The 27,110-nt window shown below is 35.3% G+C and overlaps 1 protein-coding gene and 1 pseudogene across 51 annotated transcripts in view; one reads left to right on the top strand and one right to left on the bottom strand.

Moving 5' to 3' along the window:
- The window catches only part of dgkza (diacylglycerol kinase, zeta a), a 195,478-nt gene continuing 168,368 nt past the window's right edge, over positions 1 to 27,110 (bottom strand). For 47 of the 51 annotated variants that reach the window (XM_087259375.1, XM_087259377.1, XM_087259382.1 and 44 more), the window contains 6 exons: positions 20,388 to 20,422; positions 17,099 to 17,148; positions 14,343 to 14,463; positions 11,722 to 11,758; positions 11,400 to 11,499; positions 2,412 to 3,809 (listed from right to left, as the gene is read on the bottom strand). In XM_087259375.1, coding sequence (XP_087115501.1) covers positions 3,693 to 3,809; positions 11,400 to 11,499; positions 11,722 to 11,758; positions 14,343 to 14,463; positions 17,099 to 17,148; positions 20,388 to 20,422 — 460 coding nt within the window. In that variant the 3' untranslated portion in view covers positions 2,412 to 3,692. Of the gene's footprint in view, positions 3,810 to 11,399; positions 11,500 to 11,721; positions 11,759 to 14,342; positions 14,464 to 17,098; positions 17,149 to 20,387; positions 20,423 to 27,110 lie in introns of all 51 variants that reach the window. The other 4 variants (NM_001442946.1, NM_001442947.1, NM_001442948.1 and 1 more) reach the window with 1 other exon arrangement.
- Positions 20,624 to 20,748, top strand: LOC137496268 (U5 spliceosomal RNA; annotated as a pseudogene).

The following is a 27,110-nucleotide window of genomic DNA, read 5'->3' as shown; positions in this document are numbered from 1 at the left end:
TTTGGAGTATGAAATATTCGGTATGCTTTATTACTTTATTAGCCAGACAGTAACAGAATAAGTTCATTGAGGAGATAGATATTGACTACATATTGTTACAGAACAAAATATTCATAAAACATCTCTTAAAATTTAGTATATTGCACTAGAACCCATGCGTTCTCTTTACAACCTCTAGCGATTTCTAGCCTTGAATTGCACCGCAACTCAAAAAGAAAAAAATTCTGACTAAACAAGACTAAATTAGAGTCAATGTCAGATCATGTTCCCTGTAAATCAATGAAAGAGGCAGTTCTTCCTCCTCTCGCAGTTTTCATGCATCTCAATGATGGCTAAAGGCTTAAGAGCTTAATTGAGCGAGAAAATGCACGGCAACAAAACACATTCAGAAATTCAGAATACATACATATTACATTGCTTTGCCCTTTAAAAGTTAAAAGTAAGGAGATTTCCATAAAACAAAAGGAGAAATGCTTGGGAGAAACTTTTTGGAAAATCTAATCCCTTAAAGGGAAAGTTCACCCCTAAAAAACTTCATTTCCTTACCATTTACTCCCTCGCTTTAAGAAGACATTATGAAGAATGCAGGTCAACAGAACCCACTGACTTCAATAGTAGGATAAAAGGACTGTGGAAGTCAACCAGCATTCTTCAAAATATCTTCTTTTGTGTTCAACAGAAGAAAGAAACTGAAAGTTTCGAACAAGTGAAGGGTGAATAAAAGTCATTTTTGGGTGAACAATCCCTTTCAGTAATAAAGGAATGCCTATTAATAATGTTGGTGATGAAGTATTGACGATGGATCAAGCTTCAACAGTGTATCACAATAGCACAATAAGGAAATGAAATTAATGTGTTTTCCGACAATGTGGTGATAATGAGACGTGAAGCTAAAATAAGCCATGGATTAAAATCTTGGTTGTAATCAGATGATAAAGGGACATAAAAAGCTTCGTCCCTGAATAGCTGCTTGTGAAAACAAGCAAGTATGAATTATTTATAATGAAACATTGTACAGAACTACCACCGTGATCTGGTGTATGGAGGAAAATAGACTCCAGTATAGAAGAATGAAGAGTAACAGGAGATCGCTTATAAACTCCTCTGAACATGTCGCAGAATAGATAGATCAACAACAACAGCAATAGGGCCATATAGTTAAAGTATGACTGATAAAATCTAAATAAGCCAGACTAAGTCACTCAGTGGATTCCTCACTTGCCATTAAAGGTATCAGAATGATATGCTAAATGCAGTACTTAAATAAAAAATCTGGCCATTATTTAATATGCACTCAACTCTGGGTTGATAGCCGTGGAGTTCATGCAGAAAACATCACAATGCCAATCAAAAATGCATATTGCTAAGAGTATGGATCTGTGGATAAATGTAAGGCTTTTGAAAGGTCTACGTCCAATAAAGTCCTAATCAATAATAAGTTTCACAGAAACAGAAAAAAGAAGAAGCTTATTGTAGCGTGGTTCTAATATATATTTAAATGAGAAATAAAACTCAATGTATTATTTACACACAATACAACTGCTTTAGAAATGCATCCAAATAATTACAGTATAACAAGAAAAATTATAAATAAACATTTGGGGCATATCTATACCATCTGTCCCGCATATTAGTATGAAAAAACTCTAGTTTTAGGACTGTGATGATTCTGAAGAAAGTGAAAGAATCATAAAATCTCCTCAAACGATTAATTTGTAAAGGAATGAAGTTGGCATGGTTCAGTAGAAAGAACTGGCATGAGGATCACTTACAGTTGTAGCCAGTCTGCTAGCTCTGTTCTCTCGCAGAATGCATCCGTGTATGTCTTTCCAAGCTACAGTATAAAAAACAGATTATCCATTACTGTAGTGCAGGTGATATTTGGCCTTTATGTTAAGCTCTTGGAATAAAGCATTATATAAGAGATTATGACAAAAAGAGATTCATTTCCATACAAAAATGGCCAAAATGGATTACAAAAACATCTTTGTCTGAATGTTTATTGTAAAAGTTAACTGAGTTTGGCTTTTATGGTATATAATGTCATTTAAATCAGTGTTTCTCAACCACATTCCTGGAGGACCACCAACACTGGATGTTTTGGATGTCTCCTTTGTCTGTCACACCCATTATAGTTCTTTCAGTCTCTGCTAACAGAGTCTCTGTGTTTGGATAAGAAGACATGAAAAATGTGTGAAACTGGTGGTCCTTCAGGAACGTGGTTGAGAAACACTGATTTATATGATGTTATTCATCAACACTGTCAAATAACTGTCAGGGTGAGGGATGAATGGATGGGATGGATGTTTAACCACTTATATTTCCAAAATAAAGAGCAGAACCAATGATGCAGGATATTAAAAAAGAATATTAATAACATTAATTAACACAATGTGTTAACAACGTCAAAATAATGTAAACATACCGCATAACGACGTTTATTGATCTTTGAAATCAGTGGGTCATGTCATTAATGAAGTAAATTTCTGGACAGTTTCATTCTGTGATGTAAATAATTCAAAAAGATTATAAATTACTATTAAGTATTACTTTTAGGTATTAAATATGTATGCTTTCAATATTTTCAATATATAGCTTTTTAGGAAAATAAATAGCATCCTAAAATTTTCAATCTCCATTAAGACATCAGTACTAAAAACAAAACAAAAGCCATAACAAAACAAACTCTCGAAGAGCATGTCGGTTTAAAAACGTAGGAAAAATGAGCTGAATCACAGGGAGATCTGTTCTCAACTCCAATAAAGCAAAATCTAATTTACAGAGGTTTATGATACAAAAAGGACAACACATCTTTTATAGCTACAAATTATATAAACATCTATTTACTTAAAAATATTGTAGGAAAGAAGCTATATTTTAGTACATCAATTATAAATCCAGAAAAGAAGGCAATCAAAGCTACAGTGCAAATGCCTCTTAAACAAAAAGCTACTCGCATACATTTACAGTACCGAATGTTCTTATTAGAAACAGCACAGAAATCTATGAAAATGCAAAGTCCTTGCAATTACACACCTGAAAAATATCTAAACACGTCTGACACTTCAAACCGAGACCAACGGAAATATTCCTTGTCTATGAACTCTCCTGAACTCTTTCAGTGGTGGGGAATCCACATTATACATTATCATCATGTCATTAAATGCCTCTACTGTTACTCAGAAACAGGTCAGCTAATTGAAATGTCATGTCTGGTTCATTTCTGGACCACTAACCAGAGCTCAGCTTTAACAGAGCAATACTAAAGCTGTAGCTGTGGACTTCCAGACAGCCGTGGCTCAAGACAGACAAAACGCCGTCCACGCCAGCCTTCTTTTGAAAACCTCATTGTATTCATCAGACATTCAGCATTGTCAAACTAGAAAAGCAACACTGATGAGTGCATTAACATGGAGGGAAATCCATTCTGTCTCATACATAAAAAAAAAACCCTTTAAGATATTTTGGCAGTGCATTGAAAGTAAAGACATAAAGTCCATCAAGGTCATTCAGAGAATGATGACAAAAGCTAGGGAACATTTCAGAGACGATGAAGTGTGCGATCATCTCCCCTCTCTGGGAATGTATCATCCCGCTTGCAGTCTGGAGAGTCTGCGACGAGTATAGAGACACATTTTTGGTTACAGTTGTTTTGGCACAAAATAACGAGGACACCGGTCAGAGGACAAAGGTCAAACTGCAGTCTCCTGGTCCTCACGCTGGATCATTTGGTAGTGCTGGCGGTTTTCAAGATATGCCGCAAGTTCAGCATCTTTCGCCTTCTCGGCACGATGCTTCGGAGTGTCACCCTGGAAATGAAAAGACATGATGAGTACAAACAAGACAGTTTGGGTATGTAGTACAATTGAAATTTGCAATTAATATTACTTTTTTGTAAAAAGTATTTTGTGTTTACAAAAGCCACTCGAAAGTTCAGTACTCATGTAGTAATAGTAATTTGAATATTGGTTATTAAAAATAAATGAACAGAGAATAACATTTTTAGGTTTGTTCTAAAATGTGTCCTGTCCAATTTGTTGTGATACTTCCAATCTAAATGCAATTTTTTTATTAATCTATATTAAAACATATTGGTCACACTTTACAATAAGGTTCAATTAGTTACATAATAATAGCTAATGTATTTAGTAAGAATGAACAATACTTGTACAGCAATTATTAATCAAATTTTAACATTTACTAAAGCATTATTAGTATTGTATTGGTACACTGTAAAAAATCATGCTGCGTTTTAGTTTTTTTCAACATGATTTAAGTTGAAACAACAAAGTTGGTAATTCAACTTAACCTGTTAAGTTTTCGCTGTCTCAACTAGTCTGTAATAGAGTGTTTGTCGACTTAACTCAAAAACATATGCTGAACCAGCATCTTTAAGTTGCGCCCCAGACTTCCAATCCAATCTTAAGTCGGTTTGCCAACTGCCAGTTAAACACCAGAAGAATTCAGACAATGGGATACTTTTCACCAGATATTTTAATTGTTTAATCATCACATTTGGTAAGTAATGCTTCTTCAAATTTGATATAACTTGTAAAATGACACATATGAACTGATTGTCAATGTACTGTTCACAGTATAAATGTTTTTGGAGCAGATTAGACCTTTTGGTCACATTTATAAGATTGGGCCAATAGGTCTAATTTATAGTTTGGCCACATTTTTAGTAAAAGTAAAGTTTGCTTTAGGTTCAAATTTGCAATACCTCAATATGTGTATAAACAATAGTACTTTTATAGTATAATTGTTTTTATAGATTTTAATGGATTGCTTCTTTATATATAGTAGAAGATACTTTGGAAAAAATATTAACAGTAATTCATTTACATGTACTTTTCTCATTATAAAGGTTGTTCCCAGAGAGCAGACTGGTTACTTAAAGGTGATATTTTACCATTATTTCCATTAATAACTTTACAGTATTTAAATATTTAAGAACAAATATTTACAATAATTGACCCAAATGTGACTTTTCCATTATAAAGGTTGCAGCACATTCCCAAAAGCCAGATCAACTTTCAACAGGTGAGATTTTATTAAACTTCTCTTTTCAAACTTCCTTTTTTTGTTTACAGTAGAATAATATTTATTATATGCATACAGTAAACAAATATTTAAGCAGCAATAGGCAAATAAATTAGAAAGATTTCAGTAAATTTATGTTTAAAAAATGTATGATTACTCCAGTCTTGATTGTGTAAACTACTTAAAAAGTATGTTTTTGGCATTTTCTTTTCTTTATAGAATTACTTCAAGCAGTGTGGGGCATTTGGTGTTGATAAATTATTGGAGCTGCAAGTTCCACTACAACCAATTAATTACAAATTGTCATAGGACACTAAACACTGAAGCACTGCCTTCACGCAAGTAATGATTTGTAGGTAAATACCATTTGGTGTACATGTTGTGTTTATGTTCTTCAGCTTAGTGTTTTAGATTTTGTAAAGTAAAGAAAATGTAAAGAAATTTAAAGATTTTTTTTTAATTGTTTGGCATTTTATACAGCACACAGATTCTGAAGAAGAGCCGACCAGAGGGACGACTCCTTGAAATCAGAAACTGTTGATGAACATTGGAGCAGATATCTGCAGTGCAAGAGTACATTCACTTAAAATACATTCAAATAAGGATGTTGAGATCAGATTTTATAATCTGATAATTCCATGTTCTGGTGTCATTTTCTTCCAAGAGTCTGTGTTAGATATGTATTTCAGAGTTTTACAGTTATTCTTTTTTACTTTATAAGAGAAAAATACTTTGTAAAGACAATTCTATTGTAAGTACATTGTGTGTGGTTGCTAAATTGGTAGTAAAAACCTTTCATAAAATGTGTATTTTGTGGTCTGTTCTGTTTCTAATTGAGAAAATCTGCTAGATTAAGTTCAGTGAACTTGATGATGAATTACTTGAATGTAAGTTAATGTATTTAAACTAAACTTGGCAAGTTCTGCTTACTTGATAATGTAAAATAACTTATTAAAACTAAACTGCAAGTCCAGTTAACTTGAAATAAGTAGTTGGATCAATGATTTAACTCTGTCAACTAAATTTAAGTTGAGAAAACTCAGAGTATTGAGTCACTGCAACAAGATGACTTAACTAAGTTAAGTTGAGTGAACAAATAATTTTTTACAGTGTAGTGTGAGTTGCAAAAACTAACAATGAATTACTCCGATTTCATTGATTAATGATCAAAGATTAATAATCATGGTAATAAATGTATTGTCTTTGCTTGTTCATGTTAGTAAATACATTAACTAATGGAACCATATTGTATGTTAATTATAATATAAAATTTGAATTTAGGACCAGATTTTTGATGCATGCTTAAAACAGTTTAAATAAATCATTATTAGGCTGCTCTTTGTTTCAGTGGGACTCCATTTATAAATACAAACACAAGCTGAAGTACACGATCAAGCTTCCTGAAGTGAAGCAAAACACACAGAGAGAATCTCTAGTTGCTGCAGGCCTTAATTAGGGACAGTTTCTTTCAGACAGATTCTTCTTGAACAATGAAGAAAGGAAATCAGAGATTACACGGAGCCTCTAATGGTAAACATGTTCTCTCAGAAAACGCCTCTCTTTTTCCATGTTGCTGGTGCCAGCATTGCTCAACAGTAATTGTTGTTAATTGCAGGCAGGCCTAGTGCAGAGAGTCTAAGAGAAAGGCCTGGACTGTTCCTGTCGGACAGAGCTCAGAGCACTCAAACTGCCCGCCAGGCGCTTTCATTGTTATGGCACAGATGAAGCTGCTTTTGTTCGTGAATATACAGTACAGCAGGCCGGCCACCGGCACCCTTTCATCCTGTGCAACTTTCCAGCGTGGTACTGCATCTCTCCATTTCCAGCCTTTCAGACGCAGACAAAGCCAGTTTTGGAAAAGCTGTCAAAAGCTAGTCCCGTAGCTAGCACAATGGAGAATATTAGCCGTGATGAACTAAAAGTTGCACAGAAGGAAAAAAAAAAAGCTTTAAGAGAGATGAATCTCTGCAGGGCAGGCCAAACAGAAATATAATCACACTTAGTGCTTTTAAAAACCAGCATTCATCCTCATACAAGTCACAAATGAGAAAAACGATGGAATGGATAATGGGGAGGCTTATTATATAAAGACAAAGACAGATGGATGGACTGCAAAGGAGAAACAGAGGAAAGGAAGGCAGCGGGAGGAATTGTGCTTCATCACCGGCGATAAACGGTGAGTCACTCTATCCTGGAAGTGATGCTTTCTGGATTGAATCAAACCATGAGTGCGGGATGTTTAGATCTGATGGAAAGCAGAGCAGAAAAGTGCTGACGGAGCCGTTAAACGCAAAGCACCGTGGTCCAAGAGAACGGCACAGCCAAATCGGGCCCTGTCAGGAGTACAGTCTCCCTGAAGAGGGCAGATGAAAATCTTGGGATGTCCTCTGAAGAGAGAAATCTTTATCTCGGCCTGCCTTTAGACTGTGCCAGACTGGTGACTTTACACATTTCATTTCCCTCAACAGCACACGAGTTACTGATAATTACACAGATAGAAGCGAAGGCTGTCAGACAGACTAGAGTCCACTGGCACCCAGGAGACTCAATCAGCGGCGTCTCACACATTTATCAGATGGGAGTTGGGACAGGTCCGTTAGACTGCCATGAGCTTTTGGAGACATTAAACGGAGGCCCGGGGGTGCAAAGGTACAAGACTATAGGGAAAGAAATTAAAAAAATAAAAGCATGAGCAAGAGCCATAGAAAGTACTGCGGCGAGTTCTAACCACAAATGAGATTTCTGTGCTTTGTGGAAAATCATTCCCTCAGTGATCTCTTCAAATGAGTAGCTTTTAAATTGATGTTTCTTCTGAAAAGAAGAGAGGCAGTAATTAGAGTCTAGTGTGTCTACAGCTGTGTGTAATTTTGCGGTGCACCAATGAGAAGTGCCGCAGGAGGGCTTGCGTCTCTTGGCTGGCTCTGCGGAGGTGAGCGGGGGAGAGGGTGGGCTTCTGCTGCTGGGGGGGAAGAATGGCTCCTTGTTTCGTGTGGAGGTCTTAGTCAGCATTGACTAACAGAGCAGTTGAGTGCAGAGACGTCCTGGGATTGAGAAAAGCTGGAGGCTGCAGCCAAAATGAGAGAGATCCAGAAGCCACAAACGTCTACAGTGAACCGGCTCAGCATGGATCCGTTTTCAGTGCTAACCAAAATTATTCCTTACTAAATGCCCATATCAGTAACAACGAGTGAAGAAACCACTGACAGGATGTATTTTAATATATACTCAAACATGACAGTGTGTCCCAATGGGTTTCTGTCATGCACTATACAAAGCCTGATTATGAGGCTTGTACAGTACATTAAGTAGACATCTACATTAAGGCTTATGCCTAAATTAAATTTATATCACCATTTACGTGCTCTAATGTTGTTCTAAGACCTTAAGACTTTAAATAATACAATCGTTTTAATGAAGTCTTGGAGGTTTCTCTGTCTCTCGAAGTGCAGATGAACAAAGCTTAGTTATAAAAGGTCATAAAGGAGCTGTAAATTAATCTATATAAATACAATTGTGTTTCTAAGTTTAACCATTGACCCTTCATGATGCATTCAAAAATCTCTATATTATTTTTGTATTCAGGGTTTGTTTGGACCACTTCAATGAAAATCATACTACAATATTGGGAAGGGAAACACATTGCTAAATTGGATTTAAAGAAAGTTTTAGAAAGACACAAAGAAACTATTATGCAATATATATTTTGAAAAAGGGATAAATACACTGCCAGTCAAAATAATTAATAATAATAATAATAATCCAGCATCACGATGTATCTACCCAAATACTTTAGGGCTGCATCTGAAATCGCCTATTACTCAGTAGGTACTGCATTTGAATTTAAACATACTACTCAGCTGTTAGAAAAGTGCAGTCTATTCAGTATGAATGTAAGCAGTATGAATAAAACTCGGATGTACTACATCCGCCATTTTGTCTCATCACATGAGTTGCTTCGCTTTTCTCCCATTCATGAATTCTCTTGAAGGACATCATGTTTTTATCGTACTATTTAGTATGAAAGTATGCAATATCAGATGCAGCCTAGATATAGATATAGCCTTGCATTGGATAATTACTGCATGGATAATTATGTTTCAGCTGGTAACTAATGATTTACTTCTAACTGATGCAGAGAGTAGCTTCTCACTTATTAACTGTATCAGAAGACACATCCTGCGGTCATGGAAAAGATGTGAATTGGATTCAGAAGGATCAAATTAGTGCATGCATCGAGCAAAGGAAACATCTACGGTGATTTCTGAAATGACTAAAATTGGGCTAAGAACTGTCCAATGCATTATTCAAAACTGGAAGGAGAGTAAGGAAGGGGAAGCATAATCTTTGAGGAAGAAATGTGGTCGGAAAAAACCTTGAATGATTGAGTTTGGCAATTACTAAAGGTCAAGTGATATCTAATGGTTAAAAAACAACAACAGAAGAGCTCACGGCTATGATTAACAGTAAAAGTAAGAGCATTTCCACATGCACAATGCAAAAGGAACACAAGGGATTGGGACTGCACAGCTATGTAGCCTTTAGAAAACTAATAATCACTGAGGCTAAAAAGGCTTCAATGTGCTAGGGAGCATAAAGATTGGACACTTGAGCATTGTAAGAAAGTCATGTTTTCTGATGAATCCAGATTTATCCTGTTCTAGAGTGATGGGCACATCAGGGTAAGAAAAGAAGCAGATAAAGTGGTGCTCCCATCATGCATAGTTCCTACAATGCAAGCCTTTGGAGGCTGTGCTGTGATCTGGAGCTGCTGCTGGTGAGGTCTAAGTTCAGTAACATTATATGCACAAAAGAATGAGGTTAGGTAGAACCCTGTATATATATTAATGACAAGGTCATGCAATCGATGGATTTTTTTCTTCCCCTACACGGGCATATTCCAAGAAGAAAATGCCAAAATTCACCAAGCACAAATTGTGAAAGAGTGGTTAAGAAAGTAGACATAATTTTTACACATGGATTGAACTCATATTCTCAATAATATATATTAAAAAATGCAGGTCCCTTGGGTAGGCTAATGATGGAAAGGACAAAATATAATATACATTTTTTTTTTGCAGCTGGTTTTTAATTTGTGATTGTGTTGTTAAACTGAAAAATATTCTTAATTCGTTGGTGTATTTTATTTGCATGTGCTTTCTTAAGCTCTCACAGCCACCATACAAAATAAACTTAATAAAAATATATTAATTCTAATGGGTATGGTACCACTACATTTTTAGATGAACAGCCCCTTTAACTAATTCAGCACCAAACATTAACTTAGGGCTGGGCGATAAAATTGGTATCGATATTTATTGATCAAACACCATTGTCAATATTGAAAAAAAACCTATAAAAACATTTGAAATTTTCAGAATGCCCCGAGCGCAGTGCAATTCAAGTACTACTAATCAATCTGCTTCACACTTTGTATAGAATATGCACATTTCAGACTAATTAGTAATTAGCCGAGACAAACACAGTTCATCCTAACACTGCAGCGCTTTTTACTTTTCTCCATAAACTTGCATTGGAGCTGCAGCAATGATTATTTTGTTTGTCATCCTCTGAAAAAGCACTTGATGGTCGCCTAGTTATAAGAGACGCTAGGGGAGCGTGAGTGCAAAGTCCATTGTAAATGGTCAAGGAATCCACGCGCATGCACTTGACACTTCAGGTCAGAATAACAACACATGCGAAAATGTGTGCCGTATAGCAGCAGTGAAGAGATTGTAAATAAAAAAGGATGTCACCAGAGTGGCTTTTTGGTTTCTTTTCTTGTGCATCCCAGCCACTAGCTCCCCATCTGAAAGAGTTTTTATCATTGAGGTAATGTAGTCGTTCAACTTCACAATTTGTACTGTGTAGAATGTATTTGTTTAGTGATGGTTAGTTCCTTTACTTTAAAGCTCAGATTTGATTATCATAATTTGTGTTGTTGACAGAGTTTGAGGTTTACTGTATCATTATTATTCACACCTTAAAGCTTGCTATGATTGTTCAGTATTTACAAATTAACATTGCACACACTGTAACATTTTATTTATCATGTTTAAGAGTCTCTTTAACACTTATGTTTATATTACTATTTATAAATGATATATTTTGTTTTGTTTATTGTTAGAGATATTTATATTTTGGTTTTGACTATTATAACTGTTAGCCTTACTAATGTACGCAAATTAAAATAAAATGGTTGAATAACCAAAAAATCCTAATAATCCTAAATGTATTGTTAAAAAATATTTAATAATTATTGATATCGAATGATATGAAACATGTTGTTGTGATCTTTTTTATTTTTTTGCAATATCGCCCCACCCTACATGAACAATCCTCTGCAGATTTGATCTCACCTGTAAGTCTGTCTTCATAAGAGATGCTCCTGCTTCCACTAGGTAATGACAGATTGTCCTATGACACAGCGAGGCTGCTTTGTGCAACACAGTCTCTCCACTGAATAAAAGAAACAGACAAACAGAGAAAAAGAGAGACAGATAATTATATAGAAAGCAGTTGGTAGAAAACTGATTGTTAAAAACAAAACTCAAGGTAAGTCTTTTGAATGAGCCAGTCCTGACTACAGTATCATGAAACAAAAGCTTGAACTTTTACTGTCAACAGATAAAAATAGGAAATGGCATCAGCGTGAATTCAGTATGAAAGACCAATCCTCACTTTTCTTTCTCTGTTACATCCAGGATATCGGTGGGTGCTGTGGAAAAACAGAGACAGAAAAAAACATCAAACCTTGCATCTGCACAAAAGCATGTGCCCTGAGGTGATGTTGTGTTGCTTAATGAAGAGCTGTAAAAAGCTTGCGTGGGAGAGAGAGATGACCTGCTTCACACACCAACCCCCCCACACACAGCAGATAGCAAACATAACACTGACTGAAAGCAGACAATACCAGTCAGAAGTTTGGACACACCTGATGTTTTTCTTCTGTTCACGAAAACCTGTTGGTCTAAAGTTTGTATTGTTGTTTTTTTTTATAATGTATTGTTGACAAATTTGGGATTTGCGTAAATAGGATTTTTTTTCCTTCACAAAATTACATTTACACATGAAAAATACGACTACATTTTTAGACCCACATTATTTTGGTATTCTTAAGATACTATAGGAGTTTTATTATTAGTTGTAATATTTTCAGTTCCAGTTTAACTTTGTGATTTTTGATTTAAGCATTATTTAAAGTATGTCCAGTGTTGAGAAAAGTTACTTAAGAAAGTAATGCATTACAAACTTGAGTCCGCATAAAAGTAACTAGTTTCATTACTTAGTTACTTTTTATGGTAGGTAATGCCTTACGTTACTTTTGCGTTACTTTTTCTGACCTGGCTGAATCTTGATCTCTTTTTAAAAATTGCAGAGTTTTTCTCTTCTTTTTTTTTAAAAAAGAGGAGCTTTCCAATTAAAAACACACTGTATAACCTTCATATATCTATCTTTAAAAAAAAAAACACATGAAAAATGTGCAACCCACTGCGCCACCGTGATGCAACTTTTTGTCTAATTAAAACGTAAAATCACTGTGCGTTTAGATAATCCTTTTTTCCTTATTTTCTTATGTGTTCAAAATAATGAGAACATTTCTATCGTAGAAATGTAAGTCTTTGCCATCTTTCTTTCTGTCTGTTTAATAAAATGACGTTTATTTTATTTCAGCAATTAAATTTTTTAAAGCGAATTCACTAAACTAAAAAGTAACTTGCATTGCATTTTTTAAAAGTAACTCAAATATTAATTAATTCTAAAATTAATGTGTTAGTATGTGTTACTCATTATTTAGAAAAGTAACATTATTATACAATAATTAATAATAATAATACTTTATAACTAATATTCATTTTCTTGTCGGCTTAGTCCCTTTATTAATCCGGGGTCGCCACAGTGGAATGAACCGATAACTTGTCTAGCAAGTTTTTACGCAGCGGATGCCCTTCCAGCCGCAACCCATCTCTGGGAAACATCCACACACACATTCACACACACACACTCATACACTACGGACAATTTAGCAAACCCAATTCACCTTCAGCATTTTGGACTATGGGGGAAACCGGAGCACCTGGAGGAAATCCACGCACAGGCAGGGAGAACATGCAAACTCCACTCAGAAATGCCAACTGAGCCGAGGTTTGAACCAGCAACCAAGCGACCGTCTTGCTGTGAGGCGACAGCACTACCTACTGCGCCACTGCCTCGCCCTTTATAATTAAGAATAATTATAAATAATTAATTATTTAAGAAAACAAGCTGAAATAAATTTGTATATAACCCTGTTCTAGACAAACCTAAAATACGAGATTAAAGTATGTCTTAGTTTTAATAATTTTATTATGATTATTATTATTATTATTATGCTTCATCTTTAGTATGCTTTATCATTTCAATATTTCATTATGAACACGGGGATTAAACTGTACTATCAAATTTTAAATAGTGCTACCTCAGCAGCCCTATGTGCTTTGGGGCCAAAATTCAGATTTATACAATAATAATTAATACAAGGACTGATCGTTCCACCAGATCTGCAACAAATGGATGTCTGTTATGGACAGAGATCTCTCTTTTATGTATTCACAAAAGCCCACATCTAAAGACAATAAGACTTTTTTTAAAAATCCTAAGCTCCTCATCTGATGCTCAACTATCCCTATAGCCACTGAGATAGCAGCTTGTCTCTCCTTATGTTGTATATTTTGCAATTGTTTGTAATGTTCTTATGTCTTGACGGATGAGATGTTAAGAGTGTCTGTATGTTTCTGTGTTCTGCAGAGCAGGAACCTGTTGGAAAAACAGCATTTATGTTGAGCCAGGCCTGATTATCTTTTAATCTTTTCCGGTTAAAAATGACGAAATAAAAAAAAAATAAATAAATTATTATATTTTTTCACATTTTGAGATATAGCAAAAAAGTGCATTTTTACTCTCATAGTACAAAAAACACATTAAACTTTTATTTCCACGGTGTCTGGGATCTAACTAAAAACATAGGAGTAATCATGTAACTGAAACATGGACTTTAACCGTTCAAAAACATTGCCCCATTCTGTATTTAAGGACAGACAGACAGAAAGAGAAAATGAGAGAGAGAGAGAGAAAGAAAGAGACACATCTGACAATAACAGTTGTACTTTACTTCTTCAAAGAATTTCTCCATAGCTTTTACATTAACTGTTCAACAGAAAGAACAAGAGACATACAGACATAAACCGTACCGAGACAAAAACATTCTGCCTACGCTAGCAGTGTTTGTAAAATGATACTGTACAGATGTGATTTGTGATTACCATTATCAATGATGTATTTGACAATCTCCTTGCTGCCCACTTCCACAGCATAGTGCAATAGGGTCCGTCCAGCAGGGTCCTGCACACACAGGTCGGCCCCTTTCTTATGCAGCTCCTTCAACTGCACAGAAAATGCAGTTAGGGAAATGTACAGCAAGATGAACACATCCTAAACCATGGCAAATTAAAGCAAGCACCATTACGGGAAGCCACATGCTATCCTGAACACCAAGTCTTATTAACTATTGAAAAATGGCCAAAAGGATTGGTTTTCACAGTTATTGAATCAGAATCTAGTCATGGGCTCAGCTGTGCTTAAGAAAAAGCACACGTTTGGCTGAAAGCTGATAGCAAACATGCCAGTGACCATCTCAATGGGTTCAAAAAACCCTTCAGTGCGATAAAGCCCAAAAATCTGTCAGAAAATTGCCAAGACTCTTTTATACACCACAGAGAGTTTGGACATTAAAATACTGGCATTATCACCAGTCCAGTGAGTCACAGTGATATCATCAAAGGTGTTTTATTCACCAGCTTTGAGTCTCATTTTGGAGGAGATTTCAGATGAGGAATCCACCGAGAGGAAAAAGAATACACCAAACACCAGACAGTGAGCAAAGTTAAGTTTAAACTACTGAGCTTTTCTCTTAAATGGCACAACTTGGCTACAATTATGTCTAGCATCCTACTTTGCACCCAAATTGCATACTTATACACTAAATCGTATTCTTGTACACTGTTATATGCTTTTTGCACTATAAATTGTGTAAGTGGTGCGTTCACAACTAAAATTCTCCAAATAATTAGTGCACATTAAATACCCGGATAATATAAGTATTAAGTAAACGATTATACCACCTCCATACGGTAAATGCAGTTGCACACATACCTAGCACTATTTGTTTGTTTGGTGATTTATTTTTCTAATTTAGTAACTGTTAAGCGTTGTCTTGGAAACTCTGCAATGTTAGGGTTGCATTTGAAATTACACAAAACTAAAACACTGCATGGTCAAGTGTATAGGTGCATGAGTACTGCAAGCACTGCAGACCCTTTTTTAAATTGAAAACTTAACCAAAACTAAAAAAAAATAAATAAATAAATAAATAAAAAAAGGCATGTCTGGTCACATTTAAGTAGTGCATTCACACTGAAATATCCTTTTATTCTAAAAGAATAAGTGTACTTTAAATACCCGGATGATGCACTTATTTAACTGTTAAAAGAAGTCTGGAATGATGGACACTTCACACACTCAACGCCTGCAGTTTTGCTGATGTAGCAGAAGGGGCGGAGCTATCAGGCGCTGACATTTGATTAATTTATTTATTTTAGATTGTGAAAGCAAAATTCTCCTACATGAGTGATTATGCTGCTTCCCGATGGTAAATGCGGTTATACTTATGGCAGGTATTGGTCATTTGTTGTAGTATTTTAGTAAGCGTCAAACATCTGGGAAACGGTCTGAATTTGTGGTTAGTAAAAAAGGGTCAGCGTTTTATTTGGGACGACACTGCAATTATATATTATCATATACTAAGTGAATAAGTAGTGTATAATGTGCCATTTTGGACACAGCTCCTGATTGGTTCTTCTGGATCATTCTATAGTATTTCCTGTTGTACAGTGATTTGTGTTTTTTGTAATAATTGTATATGTAGTTTTGTACTACACTGTAAAAAATGCTGGCATCCACACTGTTGACACAACAAAGAAATTAAGTTAATTCATTAGATTTGACTAATTTAAGTTAATTGAACATAAAACAATTAAGTGGTCCCCAAAAAAACTTTTGTTTCAGCTAAGTTTAAATAAAAAAAACTTTTTTGAGTGTATAATTATAGTTATATCTTGTAATCTCCTAAATACTGGTAACATTTAAAGCATTTTTAGCTAACTTAAATGTCACATTTATTTCTTCCAATGCAATTTATTACTAGTTGTTATAATGAATGTTACTAATTAGTGGTTTATTTAAAAAGCTCAAATAGGGTACAATTTTGATAGGGCCATCAGTGCAGTGTGGATGGAAAGCTTTTTTTTTTTTTTTTTTTTTTTTAAAAACACCACTATTCCTTTCCATCAATTCTATTTTATAATGCTGTGCAAAAATAAAAAAGTACTGATATAAACGTGGCCTGAAGGAAGTTCTGCATCTTTCATGCGACTTTAAATGTCAGAGAGGCTGTTTACTGCTCTAATGTTCAGGCTGTAGGAGCACTAAAATGCTTTAAAGACGACACACTGGGCCAGGTAAAGGATGCCGGGTGCATCACAGCCATTTTGCAGCAAGTCAACAATTCTCATTAATATTTGAAATATTTGAAATTCTTTCCTCTTCTGAGGTGTTCCAGGAGTGGGAACATGTTTGGGTCTGGGCGTGAGAGATTATCAGTCTGGAGAAAGTCTGTTTGGTCACCATAGAAACCCAGAGCGAGTGAAAGGTCAAGAGAATATGCAGGATCATTTATCTGGATCCGCCTCCGCTCTGCAAGATACTTGACATTTAATGGTGAGGTCAGTCCTGTGTTACAGACGACAGAATATCCTTTAGGCCGAGTGAACATTTAACTAAAAGCACACAGGCTGCTCTCTTGCATATTAAATCAGTGTAAAACACAGCATCTGAGCGGTCTACTCGAATAATATCTGCATGTTCTTGCAAACTAGTCAACACTGAAGTTTGTGAAACTTGTAAGAAGAAAGAGTGAGGCTGCTGTATTTATGTGCTTAATGTATTGAAATGATGCTCTTACCTTCTGATGGTCCTTCTTTTTCACACATTCAATTAGACTGTCCACTGACACTGTTAAAGAAATGAGATGATACTCTGTTAATGGACATGCATTCATATTTTTTGTCAAAGTAATTGATCTTGATCTTATTTTGATCATTTTCACTTAACTAATTACAGAGCAAACACTGTTTACTGAAATAAAGTGCTAGCAGATGTGTGAAAACGCATGGCTTCAGTATAAAAAATAAAGTTAATGGGTTTTTCTTCAATGCAAAACTGGAGGAGGCCATTTCAATTGATCTTCAGTTTGGTTTGATACTATTACTTAAAATTAATCACAGCAAAAATGAATCTAAACAGTATGTGACTGCAATAAAAAGTTGTAACTCAAAGTTAAATTTCTAAAAGATCGAACTCTCTAGAGACACATGGGTAATTGTTTGACTTTAATACAGTCAGGCTTCAACAGCAGACACTAGCTGATTCAATTCAAGGTCATACACCGTCTACATTACACTACACTAAAGCCAAACTACATAAAATCTTTCCTTGTGTCTCACCAATGTGCGATAGATGCACGATAGCAGAGGACATGGTTGCTCAGACCTTTTGGTTCTGTTCCTTACTGAATAGATTCTGGACAAACATATTTGACCGGTACTCCAAGGCTTATAGCAGACCTTTTCTACCAGATGCCGAACTTGCCATCTTTGGTTTTTTACAAAATACATCTTCTCTCCCTCAAACAATGCAAGAATCTTTAATTCAGCATGGTTGTGGTTGAAAGACTAGTACTTAACAATTGGAAATCACCTTTCCCCGCCTCATTCCAGAACTAGATTTCTGACATGATATCTGTTATTCAGATGGAAAGACTCAGATTTTTAACGACAAGCTCCATAAGAACCTTTTCAATAACACTTTATAACACCTACACACTATAAATCCTTTATTAAACATTAGCAAATATTTAATTTATTGTCTGTTAAGTATTAACTCTACATCAATAGAGGTTAGTAAGCCGTTTATAAATACAGCTACAAATGCTTTATTCTTCACTTATAAGCACATTTATAATGTGCTTATTAATGAATGTATTTTCATACTTTGTTAAATATTATACTTTCATTATCCAATTAAGTATTGTGTTGTTTACAAACTAGTTATTTAAGAGTAGTTGGTGTTATTTTAAGATAAATGGTATTTATGACATTCATATAAAGTATCTTATTATTCCGGCATATACTAATAGTTAATTTGTATGTTAATAAATGCTTTAACTTAACTTCAGCCAGTTTTGTGACCTAATCTAGTGGAATTATTTATGCTTTATAAATCCCTTATAAATGACAATTGAAGGCTCTGTTATATTCTAAACAGGAAAAAAAAGAAAATAAATGACTTTATTAATTTCTGTTCATTTGAAGACACACAAGTGAAACTGTACTTTAAATGTAAAATAAATCTTTGCACTCTTATGTAAAATAAAACAACTGTACAGTTTAAACTTCACTTAATAACTTTGATGTGTTGCATCATAATATATTGTTAAATTATAACATGTTTTGTCCAAATTTTATTTAATTGTATTTATTTCTAATTGTATTTTGACATTTCTGTTATTTGGCAATGTTTAAAGTTTACAGTAATTTTATTTTTTTAGATACGATTGCAAACATTCATTCATTATCTTTTCGGCTTAGTCCCTTTATTAATCAGGGGTCACCACAGCGGAATGAACTGTCAACTTATCCAGCATATGTTTTAAGCAGCGGATGCCCTTCCAGCTGCAACCCATCTCTGGGAAACCTTCAAATAAAGTAATAAAAAAAAGCTGATTGCATAAGTTGGCTTTAGCTCTGCTAATCAGGTTTAGAACCGACGTATAAAGATTGTTTTATAAACCTAGTGAATTGGATGTTACACAAACTACTGTACACGTATTTCTAAAAAGCCAAGTTGCTGCTGATTCAGTTTTTCATTGAAGGCATTATCTTTTTTTATATGCAAATTATTTTCAGTTTTGTTTCCTTCTTCAAGCTATACATATATGATTTGAAAATACAATGACAGAGCTATCCTGTTTCTCACTAAATCTGACGGCTCTAAATTAAACAGTTGTTACAAACATGCTGACAGCAGTGATTCAACATGTTTACTTTTTTTCAAAATTTTGTTCAATTAAAAAAGAAACAGTGTAGATTTAAAACAAGGAGTGAATATATCAAGTTCAGACATGTGAAACAGCATGGTATCAGTTTTTTTTTTTTTAAATGCAGTATTATTAGTAAAAAAAAAAATGACTGTAAAAGACAAGAGCTGCAGCTTCCTCTTGACAATTGATGACTCCATTATTATTTCAAGGTATGATTATTCAGAAACCGCCTGTATGCGCAAATCGCTTTTGCATATTTGTTCAATATTCAGTTATTCAGAGTTACACAAGATGATGTTCTGTTTATTTAATGCTTTGGAAGGAGACAGTTAAAAAGGGAGTAAAAAAATACCATTTTAATTACGGGTGTTAATCACATTAGCCGATGCCAGCTCTGAGGGTTCAGTCTCAATATGCTAAATCTGTGTTCAAAGCTTTGCAATGCCCTTTGTAGATTTGCCTTCCTAATCCAGCAATCTTGTGTGTTGCTTCAGAAACCTCGAGAGGTAAAATATGAAAATACCCAGCTGGGATGTCGGACTAACACGCACTGTAGAGCGCACGGCGAGGCTAAATCTACGCCTGTGTCTAAAGATATGGCCGCTCCAATCCCGCTCTCAAAACTCGGCCGCTTTATGGAATTGAAGAGTCTTTTTTCCCTGTCTAGAGAAAGCGTGCAAAGGGCCAAATCAGGTTTTTGGAAATGCGTTCCTCCTCTGCTCATGCCAGGAAGCTTTGGAGCTAGCGCTGAATTCTAATGTGGATCAATGTGAGTGATGATAACCTGCTCTGCCTCGCTGCACCTCACAGACTGTGAGACAACCATTTCCCTCTCTCACTCTCTCCATCTCCTCTACTAATGCCAAGAGAGCAGAAAACACCACGGCCTTGGCAGATGCCCTCTCCTGACAGGCAGCAGCTTGTTAAAAAGGAACAAGAAGACCAGCAAGCGTTTAACACTCAGCTTGAATCCCTGATCGACGTTCACAATTTGCTTCTTGCTGAGCAAACCTGAGACTGACTATTTTTTTTTTTTCTGCTGAATGTGAATTAATTATTTCAAATTAGATATTTTTATCCAAAGCAACTCTTGGATAAAGTTTGCTTGAGGTTTGTTCACTGAAAAGCTGAAAGCACCAGATAAACTCCTTACCAGAGTTGGCATTGTTCACAGCGCTCTTCTCAAACCTGTGGAAGAAACAGAAACATGACTGAAACACTTCAAAAACTATAGACACTAATCTTTTGGTAAACCTCTTTCAGAGCATGTATCTGAAACCACAGATGGATAGTTCACCCAAAATGACCCTTTCTTCACTATTTATTCACACTCAAGTAATTCTCAACTTTTATAAATCTCTCTTCTGAACAAGACAAGTTATTCTAGTACACTCATGTGTCTCTCTTCATATTGAATAAATCTTTCGCCTTTACTTAAGATTTCTTTGGAGAGGACAATAGCACTTTAAGAACAAAAAAAAGAAATTCTGAAGAATGTTGGAAAAAGCAGCATTTGAAATCCATAGTAGAAACAAAAAATACTATGAAAGTCACTAGCTGTTTTTCCTCCAACATTGTTCTGTATACAGTAGTCCCTCGCCATAACGCGGTTTACCTTTCAGTTTCAAATTTCGCAGTTTCATGGATTTTTTGTGTGCAATTTGACAAGCTTTTTTTTAGCACATTGGATTCTGCGTCCTATTTAGCACATTGTGTTCTGCGTCCTGATTGGCAGTAGACTATTGTCAATCAATCTTCTTCGTGCCATGTCTGCTGTACAGGACATAATGCGTTCAGTTTTGCAAACTGACATAAATCTTTGATCACTAGTAGAGATGCTCCAATCGATCGGCCAGAGATCAATATCAGCCGATAATCACCATTAATGATTCGATCACATGAACGATCACAAGCGTTTGTGTTAGTTTAAGATAAGCAAAATATTTGAATGACCTTGCATGTATTTAGGTCTTTTTACATATAAGAACTGAAAGAACTTATGTGTTTTTTACAATATTACAAGTTCACTAAAACTTGGCTGGAAATATTGCATAAATAAAGCATAAATTATATATTTTTAACATGAATATTTAATAATAAAATTTCTTGTCATTTAATTATTGCAACAAACAGTAGTTTATAGACCTGCTTTTCTTTTAGTAAAGAAGTAATGGATTTTTTAGATGTGCATTTTACCTTTTCAAGCATCAAATGTGTGTATACGTGTGTACCTTTTTCTTCATTGAAACATGTTGAATTTTTCTTCCATCATTTGCAGTGATTTCAAATTGCATTGTTTGTCTTTTTTCTTACTATTTTTTAAATTAGTTAAATCTATTTTCTGACCATGACATGTTCACATCTAAATAGTTAAAAAAGACACATTTAAAAGATTATATGCAGCATCGTTAATCTTTTCTCTTAGGTAAGAAGAAATCTCCACTTAAGTATCATACTTAGAGGGAAAACGTCTTTTATGCATTATAAAGCTTAAAGCATCAGAATCGGCACTCTGTATCAGCTGATCACCATGACAAAGGATCGGTACTCTGTATAGGCTACAAAAATTCTAATCGGAGCATCCCTAATTGCTAGCAGTGTGACTCTAAAGTGCTGTACTGTATGTTTGCAAGTTTTCTCATCAACAAACCCCTTGATGTCGTCTAAACATTCTGCACCATCAAAGGCTCCCACTGTAGCACCCAAAAGGGCAGAGCAAGATGTAAAAAGTTGGAGTTCTGGACATGCTAAAGGAAGTTAAAAGTTACTCGAGTGTTTAAACAAGAGAGAAAAGTGTGCAAATGTTAATGCCTAGCTGATAAATAATGTAGTGAGGGGTTTTACAACCTTAAAACATTTATAATAATTGTAAAAAAGAAAAAAGAAAATAAAGCAGACTACTTTGTGGATTTCACCTATTGCGGTCTATTTTTAGAACGTAACTTCCACAATTAACGATAGACCAATGAGTCTTCTTTCGTATTCAAAGGAACTAAGAAACTCAAACATGTGTGGAAAAAAAGTGCAGAATGAGTAAATGATTTTTATTTTTATTTTGAGGTGAACTAATTCCAATTTGTTTCGTTTTCAACTTCTGACTCGGATGCACAATGCACACACACACATCTGCACCTGTCCGTTTGTGTAACACTAGACTGCTAGTTACATCATACTGCCTCCCTCTATACCAATAAGACAGTGTCACTTCATCATAAGTATCATGTTTACAAGCCTTTTGCACTATATACTGTTATGCATTATACTGTATTTTTTGCATTATATACTGTTTTACATCTGCACAACTCTGGTTTGCTTGACATATGCCTTTAAGTTTAATCCTACTGTTTACAAATTTGTATTTGTTACTTATATTTTAGATTATTTTAAATGTGTAATTTCTTTTTAAAATTCAACTTTTTGTATTATTATTATATATTAGGCACCTAGGGTCTGAGAGTAACACAATTTGGATTCTCTGTCTGTCCTGTACATGTAGTTGAATTGACAATAAAGCTGACTTTATCATTTTCTGATATTTTTCCTGATGAAGTTGTACAACTCATCTTCAAACAATCCTAAAAAGAAAGAACATCTGTACAAGAGAACACACTCGAAATACAGCATCTCAGGGATTTAGATTTCTAAATAGAGATTAATTGAGGAGAGACCAAATTTAAACTTAAATTAATATCACAGCAAGGCTATCAGTGTGACAAAAAACAACAAGCTGTTTCACACTGATCAAACTCAATGGCAACCATTTATGTTTATTTTGACACCTTCTAATCCAATAATACTGATGATGTGTACATAATATGGCTTATCTTAATGCTTGTGATATTTAAATAAAATGACTAATCTTCCTATACAATAAAGAGTGATCTTGAGCCACTTGTACATTAGGGAAGCAGTCAGAAAAAACACCAGTGAAGAAACTTGACACAGAGGCACAAAAAAAAACTAATGCCATTTAGCGTCTCGGAAGTGTTATTGCAGAGCAACAGAAACAGCGATTAGAAGTATAATTGCACAGCAACATGCAAGACATGCGATGTGGGTCACACTGATCACTCGATGCAGAAGTATAAACCAGGCTTAAGCAGTACCTATACAATGCTTCTAACATATAAAGCTTTAAATAATCTAGCTTCTGTCTATCTAACCAACCTTCTATCTCGCTACAATCCAACCCACTTTTTGTGATTTAAAAAAAGGTTTCTGGCAGTACACAGAATAGCAAAGTCTACTAAAGGAGGTCGAGCCTTCTCATTTATGGCTCCAAAACCCTGGAATCGTCTTCCTGATAATGTCGAAGGCTAACACACGCTCTCAGTTCAAAATTAAATTACAAAAATGAAAATTAAACCACACTTAACTGAACTAAACTGAACTGAACTTCAACTCTGAAAAATGGACTGACACAGTTTCAGTTTACTAGAACTTCTATGTTAAGCTGCTTTGACACAATTTACATTGTAAAATCGCTATAGAAATAAACATGAATTGAATATTAGTAGGGAGGCAACCACAAATATACTTTCATATTCTAGCTGCAACCCTGACAGCAAGGCACAATATCAAGCAACACATTACGTATTTAATAAAGAGTGTGTCTTGCTTTTAAAACACCTCTTCATTTGTGAAATATACATTTTTCCACTTTGAGCATACACTGTGCTTGCCACTATGAGAGGCAGAAGTGTCCCCTTTTTCAGCTCCTCCCACAACTGAAAGCAGGCGCAGCTGAGGTCGAGCACTCCTAATGATGATGCCACCATTGCTGACACTACACCTCCTCTCTGTCTCTTCCCCTGACAGACCTCCACCTGACTGCACATCTTCTGTGCGCCCTCACCTGAAAGAATATTTGATCAAAGAGCTCTCCGCCCTACTCTAAGAAGGCTGGGACATTAAGGAAAAGAGACAAGTGGCGCACAGGGCTTTGGATCCTGAACTTTGCTAACAGCAGTGTGCCTCTGAAATGGATTTCATTGCCAGGAACACACCGCAAGGAAATACATAGCAGCCTTTCCTAATTTAATGCAATGTTTGCTGTAAATGTAGGGTTTCCATGTCTTGTTTGTCTTAGTCAGACTTAGACTGTCCCATTTTGAGCTATATTTTTTGTTTCATCAATTCATATATATTTGATTTGAATGTTTTCTAGAATATCCTCATAGCTGATTGATAGCAGAAGGCTTCTGTCGCATACAAAAAACAGGTTTTTCAATTGTAGTCAATTAGTTCATAGTATATTTTAAAGATCAAAATTAGCATCCAATCATATATATTTTCATTTATACTGGTTTGCAGCTAGTGAGGGCAAGACTCATTCGTGTGAGTTTCCTCCAGGTGCTCTGGTTTACCCCACAGTACAAAGACATGCGATATATAGGTGAATCGAATAAATTACATTGGCCATAGTGTATTTGTGTGTGTGTGTGTGTGAATGAGAGAGTGCATGTGTGTTTCCCAGTAATGGGTTGCAGCTGGAAGGGTATCCGCTGTGTAAAACATATGCTAGAGTAATTGGCGATTCATTCCACTGTGGCAACACCTGACAAATCAGAGACTAAGGGCGCTATTTTAACGATCTAGGCGCAAAGTCTAAAGCGTATGGCGCAAAAGCTCTAAGGGCGTGTCCAAATCCACTTTTGCTATTTTAAGGACAGAAAAATATAGTTTGCGCAGCAGCGCATGGTCTAACAGGGTTGTGCTCATTCTCTTAATGAGTTATGGGTGTGTTTTGAGCATAACGTGCATTAAAGCAATTTGAGTCTCATCTCACATTCCCTTTAAGAGTCAGTTGTGTTGTGCTATGGCGCATTTGTGTTGTGCTATGGCGCATTTGCTATTTACATGGTGGACTTTATAAGTGGAAAAACTGAACGCTTAATAGAAGCGAGAAAACAGTTAAACAACATTTGCAGTGTGAGGATAAAGAACAAGCGTCCTCCATTCAGCCTCTTTACTTTTTATATATATACATATATATATATTTCAACACTGAACTTGACTAGAAACAGTATTACATAATAAGGAGGATTAAGCCATAAGGTTGTGTGGTGAAGAATCTGTCCTATATTTTTATTAAATATATTGAGTGGGCTTGACAAACCACCTGTAAAACTTCTTTCTAAACCACACTAAACTGAACTACACTGAGCTCTGAAATCTGGACTTTACTAGAACTACTATGTTAAGTTAGGAAAATTATGCTTACTATAAATGTACCACAATCATGTTGCACTGCTTGCTTTAACCTTGAATAACTTTTCTGCACAAAAAACCATAAATACCTTTTTTTCACAATATTCACCTTTAATACCTCTCTTGTACAATAGTCTGTACAACATTGTTTAGTCTCATGTAAAAGTACTTGTATAGCCTGTCTTATGTGTAGGCCCACACGGAATGTTCACATGCAGAAATCCGCAGATTTTTAGCCCATCATTGAGTCTATTTATTTACTTGTGTTAACTTACAGTATACTTATTCAGTTTTTTAATTCATTTCAGTAATATTATTAACAACTATGAATATATTCATATGATTTATTTACAATAAAGTCTGTAAAGTAATATTTTCTGTCTTTCGTAGATACATTATATGAGAGACTTGCTTTATTTACCAATTAAGTGGATCTAATTGGATTTGCATTGGAAACATTAAATATAAGTTATTAAAATATATATTTTTTTATGTAATATAAGTTACGATACTCCCAAAATCATTCAGCATAAATCCGCAGATTTTTCACAAAATTCTACGCAGAAATAGCTAAACATGTCCACAGATTCTGTCTGGCCCTACTTATGTGTATAGTTTATGTATCTTATAGTATATGTTAAGTTTTTTTTATAATAGCTCTTATGTCCAGTGTTGTCCTGCGAGACACGTCTTTTCATTTCCCTGTATGTCCACACATGTAGCGGAATGACTATAAAACTCGACTTGACTTGATATCAACTTAATATAAAGGTTATGCAGATATTTGGTATATTAGCGTAGAGGTCAGAAGTCAAAAGGTGTCAAACATTGTAAAACAATAAACCCCTTTCACTTTGAAAACACTGGCTCAAATTGGGTGAGACAGAATAAGAGGGAGGGGAAAGGTAAATGGGTTCATAAATACTGACGTCAAAGCCAAAAAACACTGTTTCCAATGTGATACGTCAAGGAGTGACTGTATATGTGTGTGTGCGTGAGAGCTTTGTAAAGGAATCTGAGCGTGTCCAATAATTAAAAGCATTTCGCAGACTCATAAATCTAGACTGACTCTGACGTCTTCTTGCACATGCACACACGCGCATGAGCACACACACACACACACTGTATGTACACACAAACTTGCGTACACACACCTTTGCTGTAATGTTTGCATGTCTCCTCAAGCCTTCTAGCTGAGGTTCAGCCTCCAGGCAGCAAAATTTGCTCAGGTAAGTGGATTTTAGATCAGTGAAACCACAAATCGCAACTAGCAGCTATTAAAAAAACCTCTATAAATCACAATTCATCTTTCCATACAGTTCTATTATGATAAATGACGTTCCAAAGCATTCAGCCCTGGTCAGCCTTGGGGAATGCTCAAAGCAGCCAATCTTTTCCTATATGACAAGCTCACTGCAACACTCCAGTGGAGAAATACACAACCAACATTGATCTTCAGATGGAAAAAGGTGAGCGTGAATAGGAAAAAAAAAAAAAAAAAACTGATAATGTTATTCCAACTTCTATGAATCACAAGCATTTGATATGATAGCCTGGACTCCATCTCAATCCATCTCTAACCATCATGCCCTGGAGAAAAGGCTGGTAACGGTTTATTCCCCTAGTCTAAATGATCACCCAGTGTTTGAACATGTCCGAACCATTT

This window comes from Danio rerio, chromosome 7, assembly GCF_052040795.2.
Source record: "Danio rerio strain M-AB ecotype USA chromosome 7, GRCz13ab, whole genome shotgun sequence".
Classification (NCBI taxonomy): Eukaryota; Metazoa; Chordata; class Actinopteri; order Cypriniformes; family Danionidae; genus Danio; species Danio rerio.
Note: the sequence above shows the minus strand (reverse complement) of the source record. Positions and strands in the feature narration are given on the sequence as shown.